General features: G+C 43.2%; 3 protein-coding genes and 1 non-coding gene across 10 annotated transcripts in view; 1 reads left to right on the top strand and 3 right to left on the bottom strand.

The window, feature by feature from the left end:
* Window positions 1–5,015: 5,015 nt before the first annotated feature.
* On the top strand, window positions 5,016–7,427 carry CSF3 (colony stimulating factor 3). Its single transcript, XM_069074186.1, has 4 exons — window positions 5,016–5,243; window positions 5,701–5,815; window positions 6,079–6,225; window positions 6,559–7,427. The coding sequence occupies exons 1-4, from the start codon at window positions 5,044–5,046 to the stop codon at window positions 6,721–6,723; spliced, it is 627 nt and encodes a 208-aa protein (XP_068930287.1). The 5' UTR covers window positions 5,016–5,043; the 3' UTR covers window positions 6,724–7,427.
* Window positions 7,428–9,325: 1,898 nt separating this feature from the next.
* MED24 (mediator complex subunit 24) overlaps window positions 9,326–26,563 on the bottom strand; it is a 61,649-nt gene continuing 44,411 nt past the window's right edge. The window contains exons 26-27 of the mRNA XM_069074238.1: window positions 9,871–9,951; window positions 9,326–9,495 (exon numbers count right to left, since the gene is read on the bottom strand). Coding sequence (XP_068930339.1) covers window positions 9,341–9,495; window positions 9,871–9,951 — 236 coding nt within the window. The 3' untranslated portion in view covers window positions 9,326–9,340. The remainder of the gene's footprint in view (window positions 9,496–9,870; window positions 9,952–26,563) is intronic.
* LOC138150797 (mediator of RNA polymerase II transcription subunit 24-like) lies at window positions 12,713–21,855 on the bottom strand. 7 transcript variants are annotated; one of them, XM_069074244.1, is made up of 8 exons: window positions 21,753–21,855; window positions 21,352–21,606; window positions 17,884–18,110; window positions 15,656–15,738; window positions 15,022–15,200; window positions 14,813–14,912; window positions 14,242–14,417; window positions 12,713–12,893 (listed from the first exon to the last, which is right to left on the bottom strand). In XM_069074244.1, exons 4-7 carry the CDS (start codon window positions 15,689–15,691, stop codon window positions 14,322–14,324), a joined length of 411 nt encoding a protein of 136 aa, XP_068930345.1. In that variant the 5' UTR covers window positions 15,692–15,738; window positions 17,884–18,110; window positions 21,352–21,606; window positions 21,753–21,855; the 3' UTR covers window positions 12,713–12,893; window positions 14,242–14,321. The 7 variants fall into 7 exon arrangements, with proteins under 7 accessions (XP_068930345.1, XP_068930348.1, XP_068930346.1 ...); XM_069074247.1 differs by lacking the exon at window positions 21,352–21,606 and having other exon boundaries at window positions 21,753–21,846; XM_069074245.1 differs by having other exon boundaries at window positions 15,656–15,786; window positions 21,352–21,834.
* LOC138150847 (small nucleolar RNA SNORD124) lies at window positions 15,803–15,907 on the bottom strand. Its single transcript, XR_011165668.1, has one exon. It is a non-coding gene; the product is annotated as a small nucleolar RNA SNORD124 (small nucleolar RNA).

Genomic DNA, 26,563 nt, shown 5'->3' with positions numbered 1-26,563 from the left:
ATTTTCCCACATCCCCTCCAACATTTATCATTTTCTTTTTCTGTCATATTAGCCAATCTGATATGTATTAGATGATACTTCAAAATTGTTTTAATTTGTATTTCTATAATCAATAGTGATTTAGACCATTTTATCATATGACCATAGATAGCTTTGATTTCTTCATCTGAAAACTGCCCATTTGAATCCTTTGACCATTTGTCAATTGGGGAATGACATTCTTATAAACTTGACTCAGTTCTCTATATATTTGAAAAATGAGGCCTTTATGAGAGACACTTGCTATAAATTTTTTCCCCAGCTTTCTACTAACCTTTTAATCTTAGTTGTATTTGTTTTGTTTGTGTAAAAGCTTTTTTAATATAATCAAAATTATCCATTTTATATCTATAATGCTTTTATAACTTGTTTGGTTATAAATTTTTCCTTCTTTATAGATCTGTCAGGTAAATTATTCCTTGCTCTCCTGATTTACTTATGGCATCACACCTTTTATATCTAAATCGTGTACCCATTTTGACCTTATCTTATGATAATCATTAAATATCATATTTTTGGCCAAAGTCTGAATTAATCAAACAGACTGCTTTGCTTTACTTTTTAAATTAATTTGTTTATTTACTTTTAGTTTACAACATTCAGTTCCACAGTCCCTTGTGTTTCAAATTTTCTCCCTTTTCCTCCCCCCACCCCCCACCCCCCACATGGCAGCATGCACTCAAATATAAGATCTACAAATATCTCCACATTAATCATTAGTCGGGTTGTAAAGAAGGATTATAACTGATGTAATGATCAGTGGGAAAGAGGAAACTAAACAAAACAAGAAAAAGAAACAACAAGTAGTTTGTTTTGATCTGCATTCAGAGTCTTTCTTTCTCTGGATGTGGATATCTCTTTCCATTATGAGTCTTTTGGACTTGTCTTATAACCTTATTTTGCTGAGAGGAGCCCAGTCTATTGAAGTTAGTCATCACACATACATTGTGTCTGTGATTGTGTACAGATTTCTCCTGGTTCTGCTCTTCTCACTCAGCATCAGTTTATATAAGTCTCTCCAGGTTATTATGAAGTCCATCTGCTCCTCATTTCTTATAGCACAGTATTATTCCATAACATTCATATACTACAGCTTGTTCAGCCATTCCCCAATTGATGGGCATCCCCTTGATTTCCAATTTCTTTGCCACCACAAAAAGAGCTGCTATAAATATTTTTGTACATATGGGTCCTCCTCCCACTTCTCTGATCTCTTTGGGATATAACCCTAGAAGTGGTATTGCTGGGTCAAAGGGTATGCACTTATTTATATCCCTTTGGGCATAGTGCTTTGCTTTGCTTTAAAAATACCTTTTCCTATGTCAGCAATTCTAGAGACCAGATAAGACTGGAAGTGGGATTTTCCCTTATCTTGGGACATATTCCATATGGGAGGAAAACAGAGACATCCTGAGATCCTAAATTCCAATGGATCCTGTTTTGTCCATTGTCTTGTCAATTTGTATTTATGGTCAAGAAAACTTCCTTTCTTATGATATGGATAGTAACATATGGAGATAATAAATTTGTGTGACAGTCACCCTGAATTGGGACGGTTCTAAAATGTATTTAAGCTTTCTCATTTTTTTGTTTAGTCAGTCACACTTAGTCTGGCTCCTCGTAGAAGTTCGCTGGTTTTAAGGGAATAAAAATGAAATAACTGTATATCACTAGTTTGTCTCCTTTAACCAAACTTAAAAGGTTAACAATTAGTATACATGTAAGATAATAATAGTGTAAGATGCTGGTCTATACCTGGTCTCTGCCATGTTGTTTTCCAGTTTTCCCAGAAGTTTTTGTCAAAACAGTGAGTTCTTTCCTGAAAACTAGGGTCCATATACATCATCTCTTACAATAATAAGTCATCTTTGGCAAATACTTTGCCTTCATCCCTTTCTACCCATAAGCTTGGCCCACCTTTGGGACCCTTGGCTCTGATTGGTGAATTTTTGCCTTAACTTTCAGGGGCCCAGGTCACTTTATCTGCTCCAAGTCATGCGTTCCCCTCACCCCACTTTCCAGGAGTATTGTCTTTCCCCATTAGAATATAAGCTCCTTGAGGGCAGAGACTTCCTTACATGCTTGTATTTGTATCCCCAGTGGTTAGCACAGTGCCTGACACATGGTAAAAACTTAATAAAAGCTTCATCTCCCCCTTTCCTCTCTTCTTTCTCTGTCTCTCCCTTTCCCTCCTTCTCTGTCTCATTCTCGCTATGTCTCTGTCCATCTTTGTCTCTCTCTCTATCTTATTCTCTCTGTATATGTAAACATATATACATATATATATATGTATTATGTATATATGCACACACACACACATATATAGGCAGCTAGGTGGCACAGTGGATAGTGTTAGACCTAGAGTCAGGAAGTCCTGAGATCAAATCCAGCCTCAGACTCTTACTAGCAGTGTGACCCTAGGCAAGTCACTTAACCTCTGTCTGCCTCAGTTGTCTCATCTGTAAAATGAGAATAATTTTGGGGGGGGTTCTTTCTTAACTATATAATTCATTTATACAGACATGCCCTCATTTGGTTTCATTTATTTACAAATCTCTTCAATTCTCCTTTCCACTGCAAAAACTGTGATTGAAATTTTAGCCACTGTGGGGCTACAGACTTGTGTTTTTTTTTAACAGATGGAAAACAAAATTCTAATTACTTTTTCTGATACATTAGCTTGGAAACATTTTGGAAAGACCTCACAGGCCTTCCCTTCCTGTGGATAACTCTAAAATAACACCACTAGCCAACTCTGTCGAGATAAAATGAGAATAATAATAGCACCTCCGTCCCAGGCTTTTGAGGATCAAATACAAGGATATTTGTAAGGCCCTTAGAATGGAGCCTGGCAGAGAGTAGGCACTATTAGCTATTATTAGTACTTAACCTCTGTCTGCCTAATTTTTCTCAACTATAAAGGTTGAGGATAAAGGTGGGGATGGGGGCGTGGTGGAGTATGGGGGTGCCGGTGGTAATAGCACCTACCTCCCAGGGTTGTTGTGGAGATCAAATGACCCGAGTCAGGAGGAACTGAGTTAAATCTGACCTCAAACACTTGACATTTACTAGCCATGTGACCTTGGGCAAGTCACTTAACCCCAATTGCCCTGCCTTCCCCCCTCCAAAAAAAAATAATTTGTAAAACATTTGGGATGAACATGTAGTAGGTGCTTAATGAATGCTTGTTACCTTCATTTCTTAAGTACCTACTATGTGCCAGGCACTGTTAAACGCTGGGAAAATAAGAGCAAACTGATGGCTCTCAAGGAACTATAATTTATAAAGCATTTCCCTTTCAGCCACCTAATGAGGTAGAAAGTGTGTTAGTAACATTCCAAATGAACTAACAGAGGCTTGAATAAGGGAAATGATTTGTCCACTAACCGACTAGGGAGTTGGAACCAGAGCTCAATGCTTCTGACCAGCAAGTTCAAGGTTTGTTTGATACCTGCCAGGTATGGCCACCAGGTGGAGTGAGACTCCCAGGTATGGCCCCTGCTCTAAGGGGTCACGCCTCATCTCAGGAAAGAGGGACAAGGCTATTCTTGGGCATGGGGCACATGGTGGGGAAGACAGTATGTACTCTGCAACGCGGTTCTCAAATCACTTTTCAAGGCCAGAGCTTTTCCCCATCCCCTGCTCTTTCAAAGCACACACACACTGCCAACTTCCTTCCTGGGGGGAAACATTCCTAACCAAAAAGACTGTGAAAGGGGCAAGCCTGGGACCCAGTCCCTGTGATTCTCCAGGAAGATGATGAGTGCTAGGGGGAGTGAGAACATGACCAGTTCAGTCAGGAGCTACTGTGATTCTTGCTTCACTCAGGATAGACATCCGGTTTCAGCCGGTTGGGGAATTTGGGGGCTTAGGAGAATGAGTCATGGGTTGGGGGATGTGCGTGTACTATGGGGAGTTCCCGGCATAACCTGCTCAAAGCAGCCTGAAGATTGGAACTGTGCCTGGCAAAGAGGAAGGGGGGATGGGGGGAAAGGGTAATAGAGTTAGAACATGGCAGCAGGGCACTCTATGGTCTCTGCTATGTGCCCCAATTTCAGATGCAAGAGATGCAGTTATTTCCACAGGGAGAATAGGCAGCCAGACCCAGGAACGCTTGAGGAACAAGAGATGGTCATAGGGGCCAAGAACTACTCTTTCCCTTCTCAGCCAAGGAGATCAGCCAGGCTGGGAGACTTAGAAGAGAAGGCTTCAGTGAGAAACCGGAATGGGATAACAGGATAAGGGGGACCCAGAAAGGTCTTTCTCCTCAGCTTCCATCTGTCTTTATTGGCCTCCATTCAGTCTCTGGCTCTATTTCTGTCACCAATCTCCATCTCTTAGTCCAGGTCCCTCCCTCTCATCAAGCCCCTGATTCCATAGCTCTCTTAAAAAGCCCCAGGGCATCTCTGGGCTGTCTGGGTGGGGTGAGGAAGGGAGGACAGGACGTCAAAGGAGGATGAGATATTCCACAATTTCACAAAGTTTTCGCAAACTGAGACCTCAGTGTCCCAGACCCCTGCCCTTCCCCCCCCCCCTCCCCACTCCACCCTAAAGCATTGTCTTGGGTATTAATTTGCATAAACCTGGGAAGTCATTACTAAGAACTTTCAGCACCAGGTAATTTCCTCCCAGAATGACCCATCTTATAAAGGCTTCAAGCAGCCAGCCCCAGACACAGTCCAGCGCCTGCAGCTCCTGATCCAACAGGTCCTATCTACCAGACCCCATCCTATCCAGGCCCCATCGACCAGACCAAAGCCCCATGAAGCTTCCCAGTGAGTCTGGTGGCATAATGGCCCTTCTTCCTTCATCTCTAAGATGGGACTGCCTGGGCTATCTATCATTCTACCTAGGGTTAGGAAAGGCACCTGAATGAGGAGAGAGTGGGATTACTATCGACTCTGCAATGGGGGAAGTGGAGAGAATCAGGGATACTAGAGGGATCTCGTGTTGGGAATGGAAAATGTGTCTTGGAGTCTTGGGGGAGGCCTGGGACTTTCTCTAATGAAAGTCTCTCTCTTGATAATCCCCTTCCCTCTCAATCCCCCAGATCTGCTGCTATTCTGGCTGAGTGCACTCTGGCCTCAGCTCCTGGCCATTCCCCTGAGCTCCTCTAACTACCTACCCCAAAGCTTCCTTCCACAAATCCAGGAGCAAGTAAGGAAGATCCAGAATGACATTGAAGGGCTACAGCAGAGATTGGTGAGAAACGGACTCGGGGTAGGGAAATGAGAGGTCCAAGAGTAGACAGGGAGTGAAAGTGGAAGTACCAGATAATGCCTAAGGAAAGGACTTAGGGAAGACAAGGGTGATAGAGGAAACCAGGAAACCAAATGAATGGGGGTATTAAGAACAATCCCATAGAGAGTGAGAGAAACTGAGGAGGTACTGGGATCATAGAATTTCCAGCTGGAAGGAACTTTAGAGATCACCTAGCCCAAGCTCACATTTTACAGGGTGGGATATTAAGAGAAGCTGAATCTGCTCAAGTTTGCCACATGCTATAAGTAAGAGCCAGGATTTGAACTCTAGCTCCAAATTCAATATTCTCTATCCACTTCCATTAAGAAAAAGTCAGACAGAAGCTAAGAAGCAGAGACTAGACACAGGGCCCAGGGGTGACCTCCCACCTTCAGCTCTACTAAGCATTCGATTCCTGCCTTCCCAGTGTGCTGACTACAGCCTATGCCATCCAGAGGAGCTGATTTTGGTTGGCCAGTATCTGGGCATCCCCAAGCCACCTCTGAAAAACTGTTACAGTCAGGACTTAAAACTGGTAAGTATCGCCAAGCTCTTCTCTGATCTCAGGAGCCAGGGATGGAAGGTATGGGAGAATATAAATTCTTCCTTTCCTCTGTGGGGGTGGGTGGCCAAAAAAAAAAAATTCTGACTTTTCATTTCACTAATTCTACTCTGATGTTCAGTGCTGTGGGTTAGGAGGGGGGGTGGGGATTTGAGAAATTCCTGGAGAGAATGTGGGCCTGGAGGGTGTTCAGCCCAGCCCCAGGTCCTTTCCCCTAATGTATTGCCAAACCCTAGGTAGCCTGCCTGAATCAGCTGCACTATGGACTCCAGCTTTACCGGGGTCTTGTGAAAGCACTGGGGGGCATCTCCCCCGAGTTGGCTCCGACTCTGAACGTCCTGCAGCTGGATGTTGGTGATTTTGCTGCCAACATCTGGCAACAGGTGAGATTTACTACTAATTCTTCATGACGCATCTGTCAAATGAACACCCTTCCTTCTGCCTTCCTGATATTACAGACATGAAAGGATGTTTTTGTTCTTTAGAGAAAATCATATTTAGAAGGTTTTTTTAGGTGAGGTATAGGTCCAGCGTCCAAAATGAACCCATCCTACTGCTGGTCTCAGAGGGCTGTTTGGGTGGGACATGTCAAGGAGGCAGCAATCACCTAAAGGCTGAGGTTCAGTCATGGAAGGCAGTGATTGAAAAGCCCCTTGGACACAGACCTACTGCCTTCCCCTCCACACTCCATCTTTGACACCTTCCTTCTCCCACAGATGGAAGATCTTCAAGTGGCTCCAGAGATCATGCCCCCTCAGGGCACCCTGCCCACCTTCAGCTCCTCCTTCCAGCGTCGAGCAGCGGGCGTCCTCATCTTTGACTATTTGCAGGGCTTCTTGGACATGGCATATCGTGACCTGCGCCATATTTCCCAGTCTTGAGTTAATCCCATATTTATCCCCTATTTAATATTTATATATTTAAACTTAGCAAGATATTTAAAGAGTGGAAGGGACTAGAGTCCTCCACCTCAATCCTATTCTAGGTCACAGTCAGTCTCCCTGCTCATAGCAGGGGAAATCCTGACCAGCCATCCTGGGGGCTAGAAGATAAATAGGTAAATACCAAGTATTGCCATTAAATGACCAATCTCCTGGTGGGAGATGCTCTGTTGTTTAATATTTAAACAGCAATGTTCCCTAGGTGAATACTGGTACTCTCCCTGCCTAGCCACAGCTGGGTTGGAGACAGTCTTGCTAGGGTCAATCCAAATCTGTTATTGGGTTTTTCCTTGCCCCAAGGGAAAGACTCTTTGCAGAACAAAGGAAGCTTTGGCCAGGAGGTGCTGAGAATGTAAGCTCCTTGAGGGCAGGCACTATTTTTCATTTTTGTGTTTGCATCCCCAGCACTGAGCACATTGTAGACATTTTAATAAATGTTTGTTGAATTGTACCAGAAATCCTACTAATTCAGTATGTAGTCATTTTCTTTTCAAGAATTTAGGGTATGGGGGCAGCTAGGTGGTGAAGTGAATAGAGCACTGGCCCTGGAGTCAGGAGGACCTGAGTTCAAATCCAGCCTCAGACATTTAACACTTCCTAGCCCTGTGACCTTGGGCAAGTCACTTAGCCCCAATTGCCCTGCCTTTCCCCCTTTCCCCCAAAAAGCAAAAAAAAAAAAAAAAAAGAAGAAGAATTTGAGGTATGTAGAAGGTATTTATGGGAGATCAGAGGAGGTCCCTGGAGTCCTAGGCTCAGGGCATTCGTGGTGGCCTGTTATGTTTATTCCTGGTATCTAGCTGCTGAGAAGATTCCCAGCTAGTTTTACCAGAAGGGAAGGTAGGGCTGGGTGGTGCTCCCTGGGCCAGTGGTTGGTCCCCTTCTGTTAACACTCCCAGACAGCCTGCCTAACCCAGATCCACTGTTGATCCCCTCTGAACTGAGAAGGGGCTAGATTTGCTAGATTTGAATCTTCAAAGCCTGGCTGCTTCTATTAGCTTGTCTGGGTTGTAACTGTGGATTTAATTATAATTACAATCATAGTAGGAGAGGCAGAATGGAGTAGTAAATAGATATCCTTAAAACCAGAAGGGAGGGGAGGCCTACAGATGGCAGCATCTGACAAGTTAGGTTCTGAACACTCCTTACCACCTCCACACAGACTCTCCTCACTAACCTTCCTCCCATTCCCACATTTGTTTCAATTCTGTACGAGTCAGACAAGCAGCTTCCAGTCATCACCATATCCTAGGGCAGTTCCATTGGCACAAAGTGCCACAAGGGCTAGCTTTCTCTCTCTATGCCTAACAACTGCCCATCCTCTAGTTCCTCAGAAACCAAATTTCCTTTCCCTGCCTGGTTTCTAGAAAAGGAGTCCCACATAAGCTGTGCTAGAACAATTTCTCAGCTTGGGATTATAAAGAACTTTAGGGTGCCTAGCTATAATGGACTAAGAGTTAAAAAAAAAAAACCCATCTTCCAAATGCCTCTTCTAAAAAAACTAACTAAACTAGACATCAACTTTAGTTTGGTTTCCTGAGAAATGCTAACGAGGGAGAGGGCTGGAAGGAGTTACACTCACACATAAGAAAGCTGGGCTCCAGACAGAGAGGGAGCCTAAGGGAGGGAGCAGGTAGCATTTATCTCTTCCCTCCAATTAAGACTCTAAAACTGAGTTGAGTTACTTCTAGATTCCCTAGAGGAGTGCAGGCCAGATCTACAGAAGGACACACACCAGTCCTCACAAGAAATAGCAGTATAGCATGTCCTTTATAATGAAGATGGAGTGGAAAGTAGACACCAAAGGCATATAAAGAAATATTTCTCAACCTCAGCAGGTTGACTGTCACTTAGAAAAAAAGAATAAAGGATTCTGTCTTACCTGACTGACTACATTTGTTATAAGGGCTCAATGGAAGAAGAGAGAAAAGGAGGAAGAGAAAATAAATATCTAATATGTAAAAATTTTTTATTAAAAATGGAAAGAAAAGAGGTAAGGAAAAGGTTTAAATCTACAGTCTAATGAACTAAGGCATGATGAGAAACTCTCCAGGAATTTATTCCTTGACCAATAGTCAAGGAGGCAGCTGGTGGCTCAGCAAATAGAGCTCCCTGTCTGGAGTCAGGAAGATCTGAGTTCAAAATCCAGCCTCAGACACTTACTAGCTGTGTGACACTGGGCAAGTCACTTAACCTGTGTTTGACTGACAAAAGGATGCACTGGAGAAGGAAATGGCAAATCATTCCAGTATCTTTGCCAAGAAAACCCCATGGACAGCTGTGGTCCATGGTATCAAAAAGAGTTGGACATGACTGAATAATAACAACAACAAAATCAAGGAGCAAACATTATAAAAAAGGCTCAAGGAAGTCTTAGACTGGAAGTCAAAGGAATGATTTGGAAATTCCACAAAAGTCTCTTCCCAGATAATTCCTATCCCTTCTATGAGTGCTGGGGGTACACTACCCACACCTCCCCAAATTCACTCCCCAACACCAAAAGGCAGAGCCGCCACTCCCCCTCTCCCCAAACTTCCAGGCCTGGCCTCGGCCCCACAACTTAAACAGTGGTGAAAGGCATGAGCTGCAGGATGCTTCCTCGGCTGCCCTGATCCAGGCAGTCCACACACTCCTCCATGAACCACTGCACAAACTGGGTGTGAGGGCCTGCTGTCCTGGCCCCCAAGATGGAGGAGATGAGCAGGAACAGGTTTGCTGTGCACAGGAAGAGACAAGAGGTGCAAGAGGATCAGTCAGAGAGTCAGAGGAACAAGGGATGAAGGAATATCTGGAGATGCAGAGGGAGCATACAGTGCAAAGGAAGCTCCAGAGGCAAGAGGAGAACAGGGAAGGGGGAGGCAGAGAGCAGGACGAAAGGAGAAATCAGGTGAGGGTGACAAGAAGGGCAAGGACAGAAGAGAAGTTTAAAAGGAAAAAACAGGAAGAGGAGAGAGGAGAGATGATTTGGTACAGGGGACAACAGGAGGTCCTCAGGGGAAGACTGGGACAGTGTCTCCACCACCAGGCAAGGGAAGGTGGAAGGGAGTCTCATGCCCAACTGGCCAGGCTTAGGGAAGAGAAGGAACTTACCAAGGACTCGGTTCAAAGGGTCTCTCATATTGACTGTGTGCATCTGAGAGGCTAAGAGAGAACTGCTCATAGACCTGTCAGCTGGAGAATGGGAGGAAGAGGCAGAGGTGAAGACCCTGTTTGCTCAAAACTCTCTTCCCCCAAGGGAAGCTCTCTTCAAACCCCGAGGCCTCTCCAGACTGCCTTCCTGGCTGACTGGTGAGATGAACCCCACTCTGTTTAAAGGTCCCAGGGAAGACCCTAAGTCAAGATACACCCCCTTCCCTAACAGAAGAGACCCAAGAAGAAGAGAGCCTCCCAAAAAAAGGCTCCTGGCCCAAAAGGAATCCCACAGAGGGGTAAAATTCCTGAGTGTTGACAGGAGGTCTCAAGGAGGAGATCACGAAATGGCACCCCAGGTTGCACAATGGGAAGATAATGAAATCAAAGGAAGACTGGATAAAGAGGGGAGGAAGGGGGCACCCAAAGGACATCAGGGCTGAAGAGATCATGGAGTAAGGGGAGGAATGAAGCCTCTGGAGTCAAGTGCTGGAGGAAGACAAGGGAGAAGGAGGCTGCAGTGACCTACAGTGACTAATATTTATGTTGTTCTGATAATCTGTGGATTGAAGAAAAACTGAAGCCACAGAGCCTGGTGAGTGAACTCCTGGGGCCCCCAGCTCTCACTTGTAGGAGCCTCAGGCCATGGGGCTCAGGGAGAAGCAAGCTGACCAAACGGGGCTCACAGGAATGGACACAAGGTGGGAGGAAAGGAATTCAGTCCTCAGATTAAGGAGTTTCCACACTGGCCTCTCTGCCAGCCAGTGGGAAAGGGAGGGATGAATACCAGATCCAGAGACAGAAATAGCTCAGGGACCAGAACCAGGCAAACCCTGGCCATTTGGCCACTTTCCCTGTGCCCAGCTCCTTACAAGAACTTGGGAAACTGCTCCCAGGACTACAAAGGCTCTAGAACAACCGCATCTGGGGACATCTGTCCTGAAACCTACTTTCTGCTCTACTCAACACTCTCTCCACAGTCAACAAAGACCTCCTAGGTGGCCTTTTCTCAGTCCTTAAGCTCCTTCAGGACCCTCTGACACCATTACCACCCCTTCTCCCTTGCTTCCAGACACCACACTCTCCTGCCTCTCCTCCCTCCCCACCACTCACTCCTTTTCCTTCTGCTTTCACACAATCACAGACCTCAGAGGTCATCCAGTGCAATGAGTACCTGAACAAGAACATCGCCAACAAGACATCATCTAGCCTCTGCTAGATGACCTCCACTGATGGGGAACTCACTCCCTATGGAGCCTGCCCATTCCATCCAGTCTTTTTGGAATGCACTGATTTTTAGAAAAATAAAATTGTTGCCCCAGACCAAACCAAAATCTGCCTCTTATACGTTCCACAGACTTCTCCCAGATCTGCCTTACAGGGCCAGGGGGAACAAGGCTGAGCCATTTTCCATCCCACACAGTCCTTTAAATACATAAAGCCAGCTAACTGGATAGGATCCCATATACATAAAAATATTTATGGCAGCATTTTTGTGATGGAAAAGAACTGGAAATAATGTGCATACTTCTAGACTTGGGAACAGCCAAACAAATGGTGTTGCATTGATGTAATGGAATATTACTGTGTTGTAAGAAATGAAGAGTGTAATGAATACAGAGAAGCATGGGAAGATCTTGATGAATCAATGTAGAATGAAGGAAGCAGAGACAAGAAAAAAGATAAACACAGTGACTCCACTGAAGTAAATGGAAAGAATCACACACAAAAATATCAAAAGTCAATATTTAAAAATTATCAAAAACAAGACTCAAAAGTAGAGATAAGGAAAGAGACATCACCCAGTCCCTTTAAAGAGGTGGAAGGTTCACATGTTCTGTACATGGCATATATTTTCAGTTTTTCTTGAAATCAGTTATGCTGATCTTTTTTCTTCTTCAGTTTCTTTTTCTTTTTTGTCTTAAAAAATGTCTTATAGGGGATGACTCTCAGGGAGGGGGAGCTGATACTAGAGGAAATGTAATATATAAAAAAAGGGATCAATAAAACTTATTCTTAAAAATCAAGACAGGAATAGTGAACAGAGCAAGGAAAGTGCCAGATGCACTGTATTCTTCTTTGGTTGGACAATATCTGTAGTAATATTTTGAGTTCTAGGAACCTCATTTTTAAAATGACACTCATAAACAGGAGAGAACCTAGAAAAGGTCAATCAGAATGGTGACAAGGAAATGTCATATAAGAATCTGTTGAAGGAAATAGGGATACTTACTTTACTTAGAGAATCAATCCATCAACACATATTTATTCAGCACCTAATATGTACCAGACAAAGAATGAAATAACCTCTACTGTTTAAGGAGAAAGTATTCCACTTGGAGAAGAGCTGACTTAGAGGTGAGGGAACATGGGAGTCATCTCAGAATACTTGAAGGTCAATCATGTGCTAATAATCAGTCTTGTCTGCTTGGCTCCAGAAGAACCAGGAGCAATAAAGATGTGACTGTGCGAGGACATAGAATGAGAGAGACAGAGAACTCATGGGCCAAGAAAGGACCAAGAAAAAGTTTAAGAAGAGTAAGGCAACTGGAGAGGTGGGATCAGAGAGACACATTTTAGAGTTCTGAGACGTGGAACAATTTGGGATGACACTGAGATCTAAGATGTGACCACACTGGGGATGGCTAAGTGTTGAGGAAGGCTCAAGGGCATTGAGGTTGGTGAACCTGAAGTGTCATTAACATGCACTTTGAAATTGTCAAAAATGTGGGCAGGTGTTAGGGTAGCAAGGAAGACTGTCAACTAAGGACATCAAGGAAAGAGAAGCCACATGGACCAAATATTTATAGAAACAGTTTTATTAGCAGCAAAAAAAGGAGAGACCCTTCTTCGTTGTAAAGGTGAATGCTCAAGACTATGGAATATTGCCTATATAGTCACAATTCACTGATATGACGATTATTTTCCTTGAACTACTTCCTTCTATGGACAAAATAGAATGTAGATTCAATCAGATATGATACCTGCCAAGAAGAGGAAACACTATTATGGTTAAACCTTCCACCCCAACTCTCCAAAGGTCTATGCTATGGAAAAACTCCAGATCAATTAATCTACACTCTATAGTGGTGAACAAGAGAAAGTTCCGAGTGGCTCTACTATCAAGGCCTGTCTTATTCCACTGCAGGACTCTCCTGAATGGTGAAAAGGGGATACTCTATGTCCAAAGGGGAAATAGTCCCCTTCCTACAAAACTTGCAAGTCTGCTTCTCCCTAGCCTGGGGCCCTGCCACATTTAGTATAAATAAATAGAAGTCATTTCCTCTGAACCAAGTGCCAGGGTGGGGAAGTAGAAGGGGGGAGGGAAGAGGGGCCTCATATTTTTCAGGCTTTAGCCCAGGCTTGGCCCCAACCCAAAACAAACCAATACTTCCAGGAGAAGGAACACAAGTAGGGACTGCCCCTATGCAGCTCTTCCCGGCTCTGGATTAGTTGGGCAGAAATGGGTGGAGCCAGAATTCTCTAAAAAACAAAGAATCTTTACACTTAGGTAATGGTCCTAATCCAGTTCTGAGAATATTAACTGATCTTTAGAGAATATATCTCTCTTTGTACCACAATTTGTCCATGGTCCAATGTGTAGAGTGCTGAACTTGGAATCAGGAAGACCTGAGTTAACATCCTGCCCCCAAAACCCCCCAGAAGTTTGCAGAGTCCCACTTAATTTCTGTCAGCCTCAGTTTGCCATCTGTAAAATGAGAGATAGCACCTATCTGATAAGATTGTGGTGAGAATCAAATGAGATGACCCAGGCAAAAACATTTTGCAAATTTTAAAGTGCGTTATATATTAGTTGTTGTTGTTATTATTATACTGGATTTCCTGCTTTTCATTCAGATTTTTAGCAGGAGAAATCCTTGAGAAGAGGTACAAGCTAAAGATTCTTACATCATGGACAACTTTCCACTGAGAGAAGCAGAAATTCTCATAATGGAATGGACTCCACAGTGATGATAAAAATATTTCAGCTGAATTTTGCCATGTGTACTCTTTACAAGACACTCAAAACAACTGTTTTCCTCAATAAGATGTGCTGAACAAGTATTTACTGAATGAATGACTGAAAGGTGAGTTCCCCAGGACCCAAACAGTCCATGAAAGGGAAATGACCCATGGATCAAAGGCTGGAAAGGAAAGCAAAAGACCTCTCTAATCCACAGGTAAGTGTTCCCTCCCACAAGTATGCAGAATTAGCAGCACAACAGAAATGACTGGTTTTTTTAGCCCCAAAGTCATCAAGGTAATTGGAGACACTACTTTCCATGCAGAAGTGCATGGAAAGGCTTGGAGGGGACAGGGAAGATTACAGACCTCTCACTGTAGAACTGCAGGGTATTTTCACTGCAGAGAGGCCCTACCAGCTGTCGAATCATCTGCAGTGATTTCTCGCGCTAGTCCAGGCCTAGCATACGGACATGGGCCACAAGCCAAGCAACAGCACACGCTGCCAGGCTGCACACCTTTCCCTTGATGTTGTCTGTGATTTTCTGGGATGGGAAACACATTAGCTGCAGGTACCAACCCCAACACCAACCCCAGCCCTATAACCTTCCCCTGGTCACTGCTGCCCTTGGGAAGCCTCAGATCTCAGCAAGTTGAGTCCTGCACCCACCATAATCCAGTGTGCCTACACTGACACTGAGGGTTGAGAGGGAGAGGGAGAAGTGACCTAGAAACATAGAAATGACTATGGCTAAAGAAGGAAAGACCCCAGATCTTAGAGTTCTACAGATGGGGAGACTCTCTACCCTAAGGAAATACAGGATATCAAGGACTGGCACCTGGATCTTAGGGGAAGACAGAAGAGTGTGGTATGGGTGGGAAATAAGGATGTCATATACTGTGACCAAAAGGCATTATTAGGACAGAGAGGAATAGCTACCTGGATGGACTCAAAAGCCAGGACTCCATTCTCCCAGGCATTCAGAATCTCCAAGATGGCAGCTGAGATGCTGAGACAGGCCTCATGCCACTTCATCTGCCTGTTAGGAAGCAGTGAGAGGAAGGTCACCAAAATGGGAGCAAGAGGATGGTCTTGAAGAAGAAAGACCCTGTCTGCTGCCCCCTCTTGCATCCTTCCCAGTCACCTACACCAGCTTAATGTCAAAGGTACTGTTGAGCAGGGCAACCAGGGATTCCACATTGGTAGAGTCAGGCCGGAAGCAGGGATGGTCCAGATTCAGGATCTTGCCCTCCTCTGGCATACACATCTTCATCCAGGTCTCAAAGAAGGGTATTTCACCCACAGTGCTTGATTCTAACAGAATGACCTGGATGGATAAACAGTTTAAGTGGAGGGATAAAATATCTACCCACCAGGTACCCTTTACCACAGTGACAGCAGATGGATTAAGACAGAAGCTTTTTAGAGGACAATTACCCTTCCAGCTCTGACCCAGAAGACCCCACCCTTTATTCTGCCAAGGCTGTCATTCTTTCCCACCTACCCCAGAACCAGGTAGTTCTAGGGAAAAGAGAATAAAATGAGACCTGTGCCGCCATCTTGCGGCCAGTGAGGTTATGGTCCCATAAGGCACTGCATGGGTCCATAAAGAGGAAGGGATTGCTGTCCTTATGAACTAGGCACCCATCAACCACTAGCATAGTGTGTCATGATTCCTCAGATCAGGTGATCTAGGAAGGTGTCTTTGGCTTTCACAAATGGTTTCTTCCCCTTTTCCATGTCACCAAGTCCCTTGTTATCCGCCCTTCCCCTCTCACTGACCTCTGAACCATAGGTCTGGGCCACATGGCACAACATGAGGAAGGAGATGTCAAAAAGCAGAGCACAGACTGAAGCTCCTTTGGCTGTGGGGAACAGATGCAGAAGTGAGGAGAAGCCTTGCTTGCCCAGGGCTGAGGACAAGAAAGGTTCAAGTCAAGGAAAGTCAAAAAGAGAGCAGCTTAATCACAGACCAGGGACTCAGGCTCCTTTTCTTGGGGTTTGACTTTGAGCATCATTCCTCCCTTGAAATACAGACACTCCCCAAAGGTTCTGAGACCCTCCTCTGCTCTCCCCTCCCCATCCCAAACAGCAGACTTGGGGTCACAAAGAGGACAGGCAGGCACAATTTCAGAAGAATCTTTGGCCTCACCTGTCCTTTTCAGGCTCCTTAAACAAGTCTGATTAGTCATCCATCATAGGGTAGAGACTACTTCTTCCATGATGTGTGTGAGTGCGTGTGCGTGTGTGTGTGTGTGTGTGTGTGTGTGTGTGTGTGTGTGTGTGTGTGTGTCTGTAATGGGCCAGAGGGCTAGGAGATAACTTACAGTTTTCATTACTGATTTGCTTCGTGAATTAATTCAAGCTGTGGAAAGAGGGGAGCTATGTGAAGAGAGGGGCCTTGGACAATAGGAATAGCTAGAGATAGCAGAAGGGGGGAAATTTCTGTGCTTCTTAACAGTGTCAGTCACTAGCACTGAGGTTATAAATCACATTACACTAAAATATAGCTTTATCACCACAATCTCTGAAAACATCAAACACCAGCTCAAGGTTCACTGAATACAAACAAATTATAGTACACTCGAAGAACTGCCTTCCCCTGGAGATGGCTGGAACAGGATTTCACAGGAAATTATAAATAAAGGAATAGCACGTGCTGGAAAGGTCCTTAAATACCAGTTAGTCCACTCGCCATTAAATGAAGAAATTTATGCTCAAAAGGGTCAAGTGAATCACCCAAGGTCACAGAACTCCTTAGTAGCAGAATCAGAACTTTCTAGGTCTCCAGATCTCCTGACTCCCTAGTCCAAAGCTTTTCCCAATATAGCCTCTTCTAACTTGTATTTGCTTAATGACTGCTCATTCCTTATGCCCAATATTTTAAATTTATTTTTAATTTTCAACATTCACTTCCATAGGATTGAGTTTCAAATTTCTTCCCTCTCCTCCCTACTCTCCAAGAGGGTGTACAATATGATATAGGTTCTACCTATGCATTCATATTAAACATATTTTCACATCAGTCATGATGTAAAGTAGAATTAGAACTAATGTGTGGAAACATGAGAAAGAAGAAACAAAACAACAAAAGAAAAAGAGAGCAAACAGTTTGCTTCCATCCACATTCAGACTCCAAAGTTCTTTCTCTGGATGAGGATAGTATTTTCCATTGTGAGTCTTTTGGAGTTGTCTTAGATCCTTGCATTGCTGAGTAGAGCTAAGCTACCCAAGTCAATCATGGCACAATGTGGTTGTTTCTGTGTACAATGTTCTCCTGGTTCTGCTCATTTCACTTAGCATCAGTTCATATAAGTCTTTCCAGGCTTTTCTGAAGTCTGCTTGTTCATCATTTCTTATAATACAATAGTATTCCATTATATTCACATACCACAATTTGTCCAGCTATTCCCTAATTGATGGACATTCCCTCAATTACCAATTGGGATACAGACCTAGAAGTGGTGTTGTTGAATCAAATGCACAGTTTTATAGACCTTTGGGCATAATTCTAAACTGCTCTTCAGAATGGTTAGATCAGATCATGCCAAATATTTTCAAAAAAAATCTTCCAATTATATATAAAACTATTTAGCATTTTTTTCTAAAATGCTGAATTCCAAATTCTCTCCTCTCCTCACTGAGAGGCAATTTGATATGTTATACATGTTATGCCTAATATTTAAAGTGTCTTCACTTCCACTAGCCTACATTCTATCTTCTCCCCTATTATCATCAGAGAGAAAACTGAGGTAGGACCTATGATGCCAAAGAAAGAGGGAGGAACAGAAATAAGGATCAAAATCAATTCCTCATCTGCTGAGGTATAGAGGTGGCTGAGCAGCTAAGTAATAAATGAGTGCCTAGACCCCAAGCATAAAGCATATGCATTTGGCCTATCCCTTGGACTCAATAACCCACTCACAGTCACAAACTTAAGTACAAGGCAAAGAGGCCCCATCTGGGTCAACAGACACAGGGAATGGAAAGGCAAACAGCCAGACGCTTACCGTTTGTCCATCAGGCTCTCTTTGTTCTCCTCAGAGAGCAGTCCTTGTTTACTACACTCCTGGAGTAGCAAGCTGATACAATCACAGCTAGGAGGCAGAAGAGGGAGAGGTGGAGAGAATAATGTTTGAACAGACACAGAGGGGAGCCTTTAGAACAGAGGGAATCTGGCTTCTTCAGACCTGCTCCAATCCTAGAAGCTGAGACTTCTAGCAGCTTCTCTGGGGACCTGAGAAAGGAAAGCAAGGAAGCACTAGACTGTAAACAGGATGCAGGTTTGCCTGCCCCACCTGGGGCACCTCTACCCAACTCCTGGGGAACTCTGACAAGGTCTCTTAAGTCCCACTCCTTCCCAGGGAAGGAAGCATCTAAGGGGAGTGGATTAGGAGATGAGACATTTTGATGTGTAACATTCTAAACGTCTGTTCCAGGAGAGCTAGACAGGAGGGGAACCCTAGAAACAGAATGGCCTCTCTTGAGCACATCAGCAAGACAGAGGCCAGCCACGGGAGCACTCACTTGCACCACTGGTCAGCCTTGTCTAGCAAGGGTATGAGCTTCAGCAAGAACTCAGAGGCCAAATTGACATCCTCAGTGAAGTCCTACAAAGAGCCAGAAATCCCAATCTGGGCTCCATGGCGCCTTTTCCATTTCTAGTCACACATGGCAATGCTGGGCACAGGTGTTATTTTGCTAGGCCTGTGACCCAGGCCAACTGGCTGGGTGTACCCAATGTTGTGATGGAAAGAGAAGTGGCATCTTGCCTATTCTGGTAGTAAAATGATGATGATGATGATGATGATGATGTCTGTATATGTGTGTTTACTCGGGGTGGAAATTTCAAATATAACAAGTAAAACACATAGGATTACAAAGGAAAGCAATTATATTGAGTTATCAAAATATTTTCAAAATACAAGTTCTTTATCTAGGGGCATTCAAACAAGTCAGTTCGCTGAAGAATTCCCAGTTGCCCAGTCTTAGTATATGACCACAAATTTCCTTCTTTCTCATTGATATCCAGTTTGCTTATGTGGTCTCTCCAGTCTGGGAAAGTTTACCTCCTTCCCCCTCAGGGTATATTTTCACTTTCACCCAAACCTGAGGAATCTGGAGGGAAGATGAAGAAAAACACCATACAGCAATCAATTCCTTCACTCTTCTTCCACTTTGCTGGTGGGAGGTGGGGAGAATGAGATGGGGAGAAGCCCCATCCCAGGCACAGACAGAAACATATCTATCCCAGTAGCAAACAATAATTCACTAGTGCCAGAACAGAGATCAGTATGTGTCAAATCATCCTGGGTTTGCCAGCCCCCAACTTCTAGGAGCTATCTATGCCTTTGGCCACAGTCACAAAACTGGAGTTAGCAATAGGAATGATTCCAGAGAGCTCCATGCTCTGGCTCCCACCCTACCTTCCTGCACTAGGATCGCTGTAGAAAAGAACAAAGGGGTCAAATACAGAGCTCAATGTAACTAATTTAAAGCTCAAGAAAAATGAAGAGGAACCTGGCAGAGGCAGAAGTTGGATCTGAAAACCTGGAAAACTGGCTAAGAGCAGTGAAGAGATCACTTGAGTTTCCTAAGGTAGCCCTTGTGCCCATCCCTTCCAATAGTGATAAAAGGGCTCTGGGAATTTGGGAAGGAGTTCATGCCAACAGTAAAGGTCATGCCAGGATGAAAGAGCCCTTCCCTAATCTCCATCCTAAGAACTAAAAGATAAAGGGGGACCTCAAACTGCATTAGAATGTGGGTCCTCCATCATTAGCTCTCTCCTCCATTAAATAAGGGTTCTAGGACCTATCAGTAACTGTCCAGAGGCTTCTTCTCCCACTGCCCAACAAATGCAGCTCAATGATCTGATTTCTAGCTGGCTTGGCTGCCCTAGGGATGAAGGCACACACTATCCCCACACCTGCATCCTCTTTCTCATCATCAGCTGAGATGTTCAACCAATAGCTGCTTCTCTCCTGTCAGGTTCATGGTGCCCTCCAGGAGGACCACAGCATGCACTATTGAGAACCCGGTCTTGTGCAGCTGCCCTGCATGCACAGATAGCATGACAGGCATGCTGAAAGGAAGACAAACAGACCAAGTTTGGCCAAAAGAGTAAAAAGCAGAGATCAAAGAAAAGAGTTCTGACCTATAGGAGGCATTTGGACAGATGGAACTTTTTTCCCTTCAATGGGCTCATATTCCCTTTTTAAAAAACAAACTTTTTTTTGATACCTTTTCCTTTTTCAGTGGATTGGAAAGTACTAGTATTTAACTTCTTTATCAAAAGGAATGGCTCTTTGGGGGTTAGAGGGGTGGGTAGAAAAATACACTGGGAAATGTATATGATGTAAAAAAAACGGCATACTACTCCAGGATGTTTGTCAAGTAAACCCCAAGGACATTATGGTCCACGGCGTCAGGAAGAGCCAGACATGACTGAACTGAACAATTTTCTAACGAGCACTTTAAAGAGCTCCACACAACTGTTTGACCTTGTGGATGGCAGTTGCTGAGACTGGCTAAGGTCTCCCCAGGTTTCAACAGTGACTACTCAATGGCTGTCCTGGAGGCTGCTGTAAAGCCTGGAGGAGGTGGGAAACAGTGGCCTCTTTACTGTATGCTTTAAGGCAACAACTCACAAAACTAGGTACTCTTGGAAAACATCATAGTTTTGCAGCCCACTAAAAAGTGTAATGCTGTTGTGCCTCATCTTTCACTTCATATACTTGGTAAAGAAATGGTGGAAGATGCTATCCACCTTCAGAGAAATGGATGACAAGAGGAAATAAGCATAGTACAGTCTTATGAGTATAAGTGTATATGTGTGTATATTTATAGATATCTCTGTATATGCACATGTATCCACGCTCAATTGTAGACTTCTTTAGGGTGCTGGGGGAAAGGAGGGGGAAAAATAATGCAAAAAGTGCACATCAGAGAACAAAAGAAAACCACCAAGGAAGAAAGCTGGACAGCTTTGAAAAGAATGTGTAGCATTTATTATGTAGGTTTTCTTAAAATAGAAATGTATTGATATTGAATCCTCTCATATGGCCTGCTGTGTACATGGCAATGTTTTCCCCCCTCATTTTGCATTTAAATTTAAAATTACAAAAAAAATAAGAAGCTCTTAATAAATGTTTCTTGTTTGCTTTAAGTACATCATGACTTCAAGCCCATTAGTTCCAAAGCGGTCCCACTTTTGCCTATGCTTCTCTCAATGCTCTCTAGCCCTTCCTGGAAAGTTCTGATACTGTTGTTCCTTACTTAACACTGCAAAGTGGACAGCGCCCTGCAGTCTGGAGAACCCGAGTTCAAAGACAGTATCTCTTTGCCAAGAAAACCCCAAATGGCGTCACAGAGAGCCGGACAGAGCTGAAACTACATGACTCTCCTTCCATACCCATCCCTAGCAGCTCCAAAGTTTGGTGGCCTTGGAACCAGACTCAATCTCATAGTGGAGAGCACACCTGGGAGTTGATGGCATACTTCATGAGAAGGTTGGGGTCGGTCCGATCATGGCCTGAGCCTCCTTCCCCGCTGCACACAGCCGTTCTCTCCCTCCCTCCCGACCTTCCAGAACGAGGATGTCCCAGGTGGCTTAGGGAAGAATTTCTTCATGTTGATGGCTCCTTCCACGTCTGAAGGACCGTGGCTTTGGAAATAAGGTGGAGCCGGGTCAGGGTCCGGAGACGAGGCTGGCCTGGTTTCGAGGGCAGGAACCCCTATCGGAATGCCGCGGAAAAGGGCAACTCTGAGGTTGTTAAGCCGGCTCTAGCTGTCAGCAGCAGCCCCTCAGTGCAAGGGTCCGCTCCCCTCCTCCCGCCCCACGTTCTCGCCACCCCGACTGCCCCTTTTTCTCCAAACCCACCCCGCAATCGCCGCATCTTTCCTTGAAGAACCTCAGCCACAGCACTCACACACGCCGGAAGCGACTTCCCTAGTCAGGAAGCACGGCCAAAGAGGTCCTATCTGATTGGTCGGGCGTGGCCATCGAGAGCCAATGGAAACATAGGAAGGATGAGTTTGGTCGACCCTAGCTTGATTTCTGGGAATTGCAGTTTTAGATCCTAGTAACAAGCCAGTGGATTTTGCATTGGCCCCGCCCCTACTTCTCCTTTCCTAGGACGCTGACGTCACTGCAGGACTCGGCAGGTCTTGCAAAGTTGTCTTCCAAAGTTTTCATCCTGTTCTAGAGCTGCGGTTCTGAAACTTTCTCGTTTTGGGAACCCTTCTCGTAGCCTGGTGGAGCCTATTAAACTCTTCTAAGAATAATGTTTTTAAATGCATAAAATAAATTAGAAAGGATTACAATGGAAACCAATTCTACTAAAATATATTAAATTTTTAATTGGTTAATACTATTCCAGATTAAGAAACTCTGAATTCCAGCAGATTAGTTAGGTGACATCATACCTGATCGTCTCTATGAGATCGTGTCTGCTAAGGGTAGGATGACGGTAGTGCATAGGGAGCGCACCGAATTCTGCACCTCCTTCCCTGCTTTGAGTGAATTGTTTTCTATAGTCGAGGAATAAAGAAGCGCGGAGGAGGTAGCAAAGGGAAAAATAAAGTATGTATATGTAGGTGTATGTGTGTGTATGGGTATATACATTTGTATACGGTACATACACACATGCATTATATGTATATGCTATATACACACATACATATTCATATCGTTTAATCTAAGAGGAATCTAGCTGGCCAATCTCATTATGTCCTAGACATGCTACACTTAAGGGTCTGCCAAATACCACAAGTTTAGCCTCTTTGAATGAGCAAAGGGCAAACTGAGGCAGGAAATGGAGCAGGCCCACTTATTCCCAGGGGAAGAGTATAGCTGTAAGGAACCAGAAAAAAGGGAGAAGGAAGTGGGAAAAGTGCAGCACTTCAGCACCCTTTCCCTCTGCCTTCAAAACTGTCTCTAACATCTGGTGTCCCTCTTCTCTACAAAGCTCCCTTTCCCTGGGTCCAAAAGGAAATGAGACTGTCCAGAGCACTGAAAGTCAGAATCAGAACACACGCCTTAGAGCAGACTCACTGTTGTTGCCTTTCTACCTCCCTCCAGTCTTTTTAAAGTCAGCTCTTTTACCAGTCCTATGCTGAGCTCTTTTTCATTTAGTTTTTTTTCCCATGCTCATTCCCCTAATACCTTTTTCTCTTTTTGAATCTCTACTCTCTAAACCCATTTCTACTCTTACCACATTCTCATCAAATACCTCCTTCTTCGATCCCCTATAATCCAATAACCAATTTCTTTTTTTTTTTAAACAAAGATTCCTGGTAGAAATAGCTGTATTCCTAATTTCATCAGCTGTGCCTCAGTTTCCCTTGCTCCCCATTTCCTTTTCCCCAATTCCCAGGATCTGCCAAGCTATAAAGTAGAGTCTGAGGGAGTTTGCTGGACCCACAGCAAATCACTTTTAAAAAGTATTTATTAAGTTTCTACTATGTACAATAATGGAGATGAATAAGGGAGGGGAAGAGCACAAAATCTAATGGGGAGGTGGGGAATACCATGCAAATCACTCTACACAAATAAGATAAATACAGGACAAATTTGGGATAATCTCAGGGAGAAGTCACTCAGATTAAGGAGGATTTGGAAAGGCTTCTTTCAAAAGCTGAGACTTGAAGGAAGCCAAGAAAACTGAGGTAGGGGTGAAATGGGAGAGAAAGGGGGAAAAAAGAGCATTTTGGAGAGCCAGTGAAAATGGCCTGAGGTAAAATGGCACCACTGGAGTTTACTGAATAGGAGAATGGGGTCTCTTTGGCCCCAAGATCAAATATATATACTCTTTTTGGCTTTTTTGCCCCTTCATAGGGGCAGCTAGGTGGTGAAGTGGATACACCACTCGCCCTGGAATCAGGAGGATCCGAGCTCAAATCTGACTTCAGCCACACTCGATAGTTTCCCCTAGGCATAGGTCCAATTGCCTCTCCTGCTTTTCAAAGTGTAAAGGGATATAATATCAAGAGATGCAAAGTCCCAGCTCCGTGTCTGTCTGTGTGTCTCTGTCTTTCCCTCTGAAGCTGGGTCTTACTAATGAGGACCTGGGGGAATTGGAGGGGCTTTCAATAGCTGCTCAACATTTTCAACATTTCCTACTGGGTATGGTCTAGGGATGGCCTAGTGAAAAAAAGTGATCAGGGATTCACTAATCCTAAAGAGCTCTGTCACTTTAAGCAAGGCTTAAAAAAAATAATCAATAAATATTTTTCTTTTTTTGTATCACCAAATTTCTCAGTACCTTTCCCGCTCCCAGAAAGTCACTCTATGTAACAAATATATAACAAATATTTTTAATTAAAAAAAAACTAGATAAACTCATCTATACATAAAAAAATGTCTGAAAATATATGTGTTACTTTCCAATGGAAAAGGTATTGGATTGAGACAGATTAAGCAAATAAAGAGAATGGCATAATAAAACACAACTGGAATTTTTTTTTTTTAAAAAGAAGAAAATACATACAATGTGCTATACCCAAAGACCTCCTACAACAAGGTGGGGGGGGGGTGGCAGGAATTGGGTATAGTCTGTCCTCTCATCTCTTGTTCTCTGTAATTCTGCAGCATTTACTTTCAGTTGTTTCATGCTTGTTCCCTCCATTTTCATTGTAGCGGTCATCATGGCACCTATTTTTTTCTTGGCTCTGCTTCTGTCTGTATCAGAACTTGTGACTCTTTCAATGCTTCTCTATATTCATTCCAGCAGGGTAAATCACAGGAAACAATTTGTTTTACTATTCTCCAATTGATAAGCATTCACACTACTGTCATCAGTTCTTTGCTACCACAAAAAGTGCTGCTACAAATATTTTGGTACACGTGGGAGACTATTTCCTTATCAATGACCTCCTCGGGATATAAGCCTAGTACTGGGATCTCCTAAGTCAAATGGTCATGGACATTTCAGTCACTTTATTTGCATAATTCTAAACTGCTTTCCAAAATGATTGTCCTGATTAGCAGTTCCACTAACAATGACCTAGTGTGTCTAGCTTCCCACAAGCTCTCTTAGCTGACTATTCTTATCTTTGCCAATTTGAAGGATGAGGTGAAACCTCTGGGTAATTTTGATTTCTATTTTTCTTATTATTATTGATTCAAAGCATTCTTTCATATGATAATAATTTACAGTTCTTTTGAGAACTGTTTGTTCACATTCTTTAATCACATATATTGGGGAAAGGTATTTAGTATAACTAAAATATACAAATACACATATACACAAGAGGGTTGTTGTACATGTCCTGGAAATGAAAGCCTTATATGAGAAAGCTGATACAAAATTTTTTGTCTTATTCGATTGCTTCCATTCTTATTCTAGATGCAATAATTTTGTTTGGCAGAAATTCTTCAGGCTCACGAAGTTATCTATTTTATCTTTTCTAATTGTCTTTATTATGTGTTTCATTATGAATACACTGCCCACCTGCACTTGTGACATGCTCATCTTCTAATTTTTTTATATTTTTAGGATAGGATATTTCCTATGATAAATGTCATGCACCCATCTTGAATTTAGTGTGGGATATGACCTAAGACACTGGTCTTAGTATCATTTTTGCCAGACTCATTTCCCAGCAGCCTTTAACAAAAAGGGAGTTTTTCCTAAGCAAAATGTGTTTCCCACTTACCAAACACTGTTCAGACTGCTTACAGTATTAACCTTTATACCTAGATCATGCACCCATTTAGACTTGATTTTAGTATATGGTGTTAGATAATGGTCTATGCCCAGTTTCTGGCACACTATATTCCAGTTTTCCCAGCAGTTTTTGTTAAATAGTGAGTTCTTATCCCAAAAACCAGGGTCTGGGGGTTTATCAAACAATAGATTACTATAGTCTTTGACTTCTGAATCTCATGCACCTGATCTATCCCATTGATCCACTCCTCTATTCCTCAGCCAGTACCAAGTAGTTTTGATGACTGCTGCTTTATAATACAGATTGAAATCTGGTATAGCTAGTCCACCTTCCCTAGCATTTCTTTTCATTAATTCCCTTGATATTCTGGACCATTTATTCTTCCAAATGAATTTTGTTACTATTTTTTATAGCTCTATAAAGTAATTTTTTGGTAAATTAATTGGTATGGCACTAAATATATAATTTAATTTAGGTAAAATTGTCATTTTTATTATATTAGCTCGACCCAGCCACAAGCAATTGATATTTTTCCAATTAGTTAGATCTGACTTTATTTGTGTGAAAAGTATTTCGTAGTTATGGTCATATAAGTCCTGGGTTTGTTTTGGCAGGTAGATGTCCAAATATTTTATAATGTCTACAGTAACTTTAAATGGGATTTCTCTATCTCTTGCTGTTGAATTTCATTGGAAATATATAGGAATGCCGAGGATTTATGTGGGTTTATTTTATATCCTGCAACTTTGCCAAATTTATTTATTGTCTCAAGTAGTTTTTTACTTGATTCTCTAGGATTCTCTAAGTATATCATCATATCATCTGCAAAGAGTGATAGCTTGGTCTCTTCTTTGCCTAACTTGATTCTTTTGATTTCTTTTTCTTCTCTAATTGCTACTGTTAACATTTCTAGGACCAGATAGAATAAGAGGGGTGATAATGGACACCCTTGTTTCACCCCTGATCTTATGGGAAATGCTTCTACCTTCTCCCCATTACATATAATACTTGCTGATGGCTTTA

Source organism: Petaurus breviceps, unplaced genomic scaffold (assembly GCF_028583685.1).
Source record: "Petaurus breviceps papuanus isolate PSGF00001 unplaced genomic scaffold, PetGlider_PUasm1.0 90887, whole genome shotgun sequence".
Taxonomy (NCBI): Eukaryota; Metazoa; Chordata; class Mammalia; order Diprotodontia; family Petauridae; genus Petaurus; species Petaurus breviceps.
Note: the sequence above shows the minus strand (reverse complement) of the source record. Positions and strands in the feature narration are given on the sequence as shown.

Bases quoted from the DNA above. Each gene is read 5' to 3' on its own strand.
- CSF3 (XM_069074186.1), top strand. From the start codon at position 5,044: ATGAAAGTCTCTCTCTTGATAATCCCCTTCCCTCTCAATCCCCCAGAT. The intron at 5,816-6,078 runs GTAAGTATCGCC...GCCAAACCCTAG, and splicing joins ACAGTCAGGACTTAAAACTG to GTAGCCTGCCTGAATCAGCT. The intron at 6,226-6,558 runs GTGAGATTTACT...CTTCTCCCACAG, and splicing joins CTGCCAACATCTGGCAACAG to ATGGAAGATCTTCAAGTGGC.
- LOC138150797 (XM_069074244.1), bottom strand. From the start codon at position 15,691: ATGTTGTGCCATGTGGCCCAGACCTATGGTTCAGAG. The intron at 14,913-15,021 runs GTAGGTGACTGG...GCTTCCTAACAG, and splicing joins ACCTTTGACATTAAGCTGGT to GCAGATGAAGTGGCATGAGG. The intron at 14,418-14,812 runs GTAGCTATTCCT...TTCCCATCCCAG, and splicing joins TGGCTTTTGAGTCCATCCAG to AAAATCACAGACAACATCAA.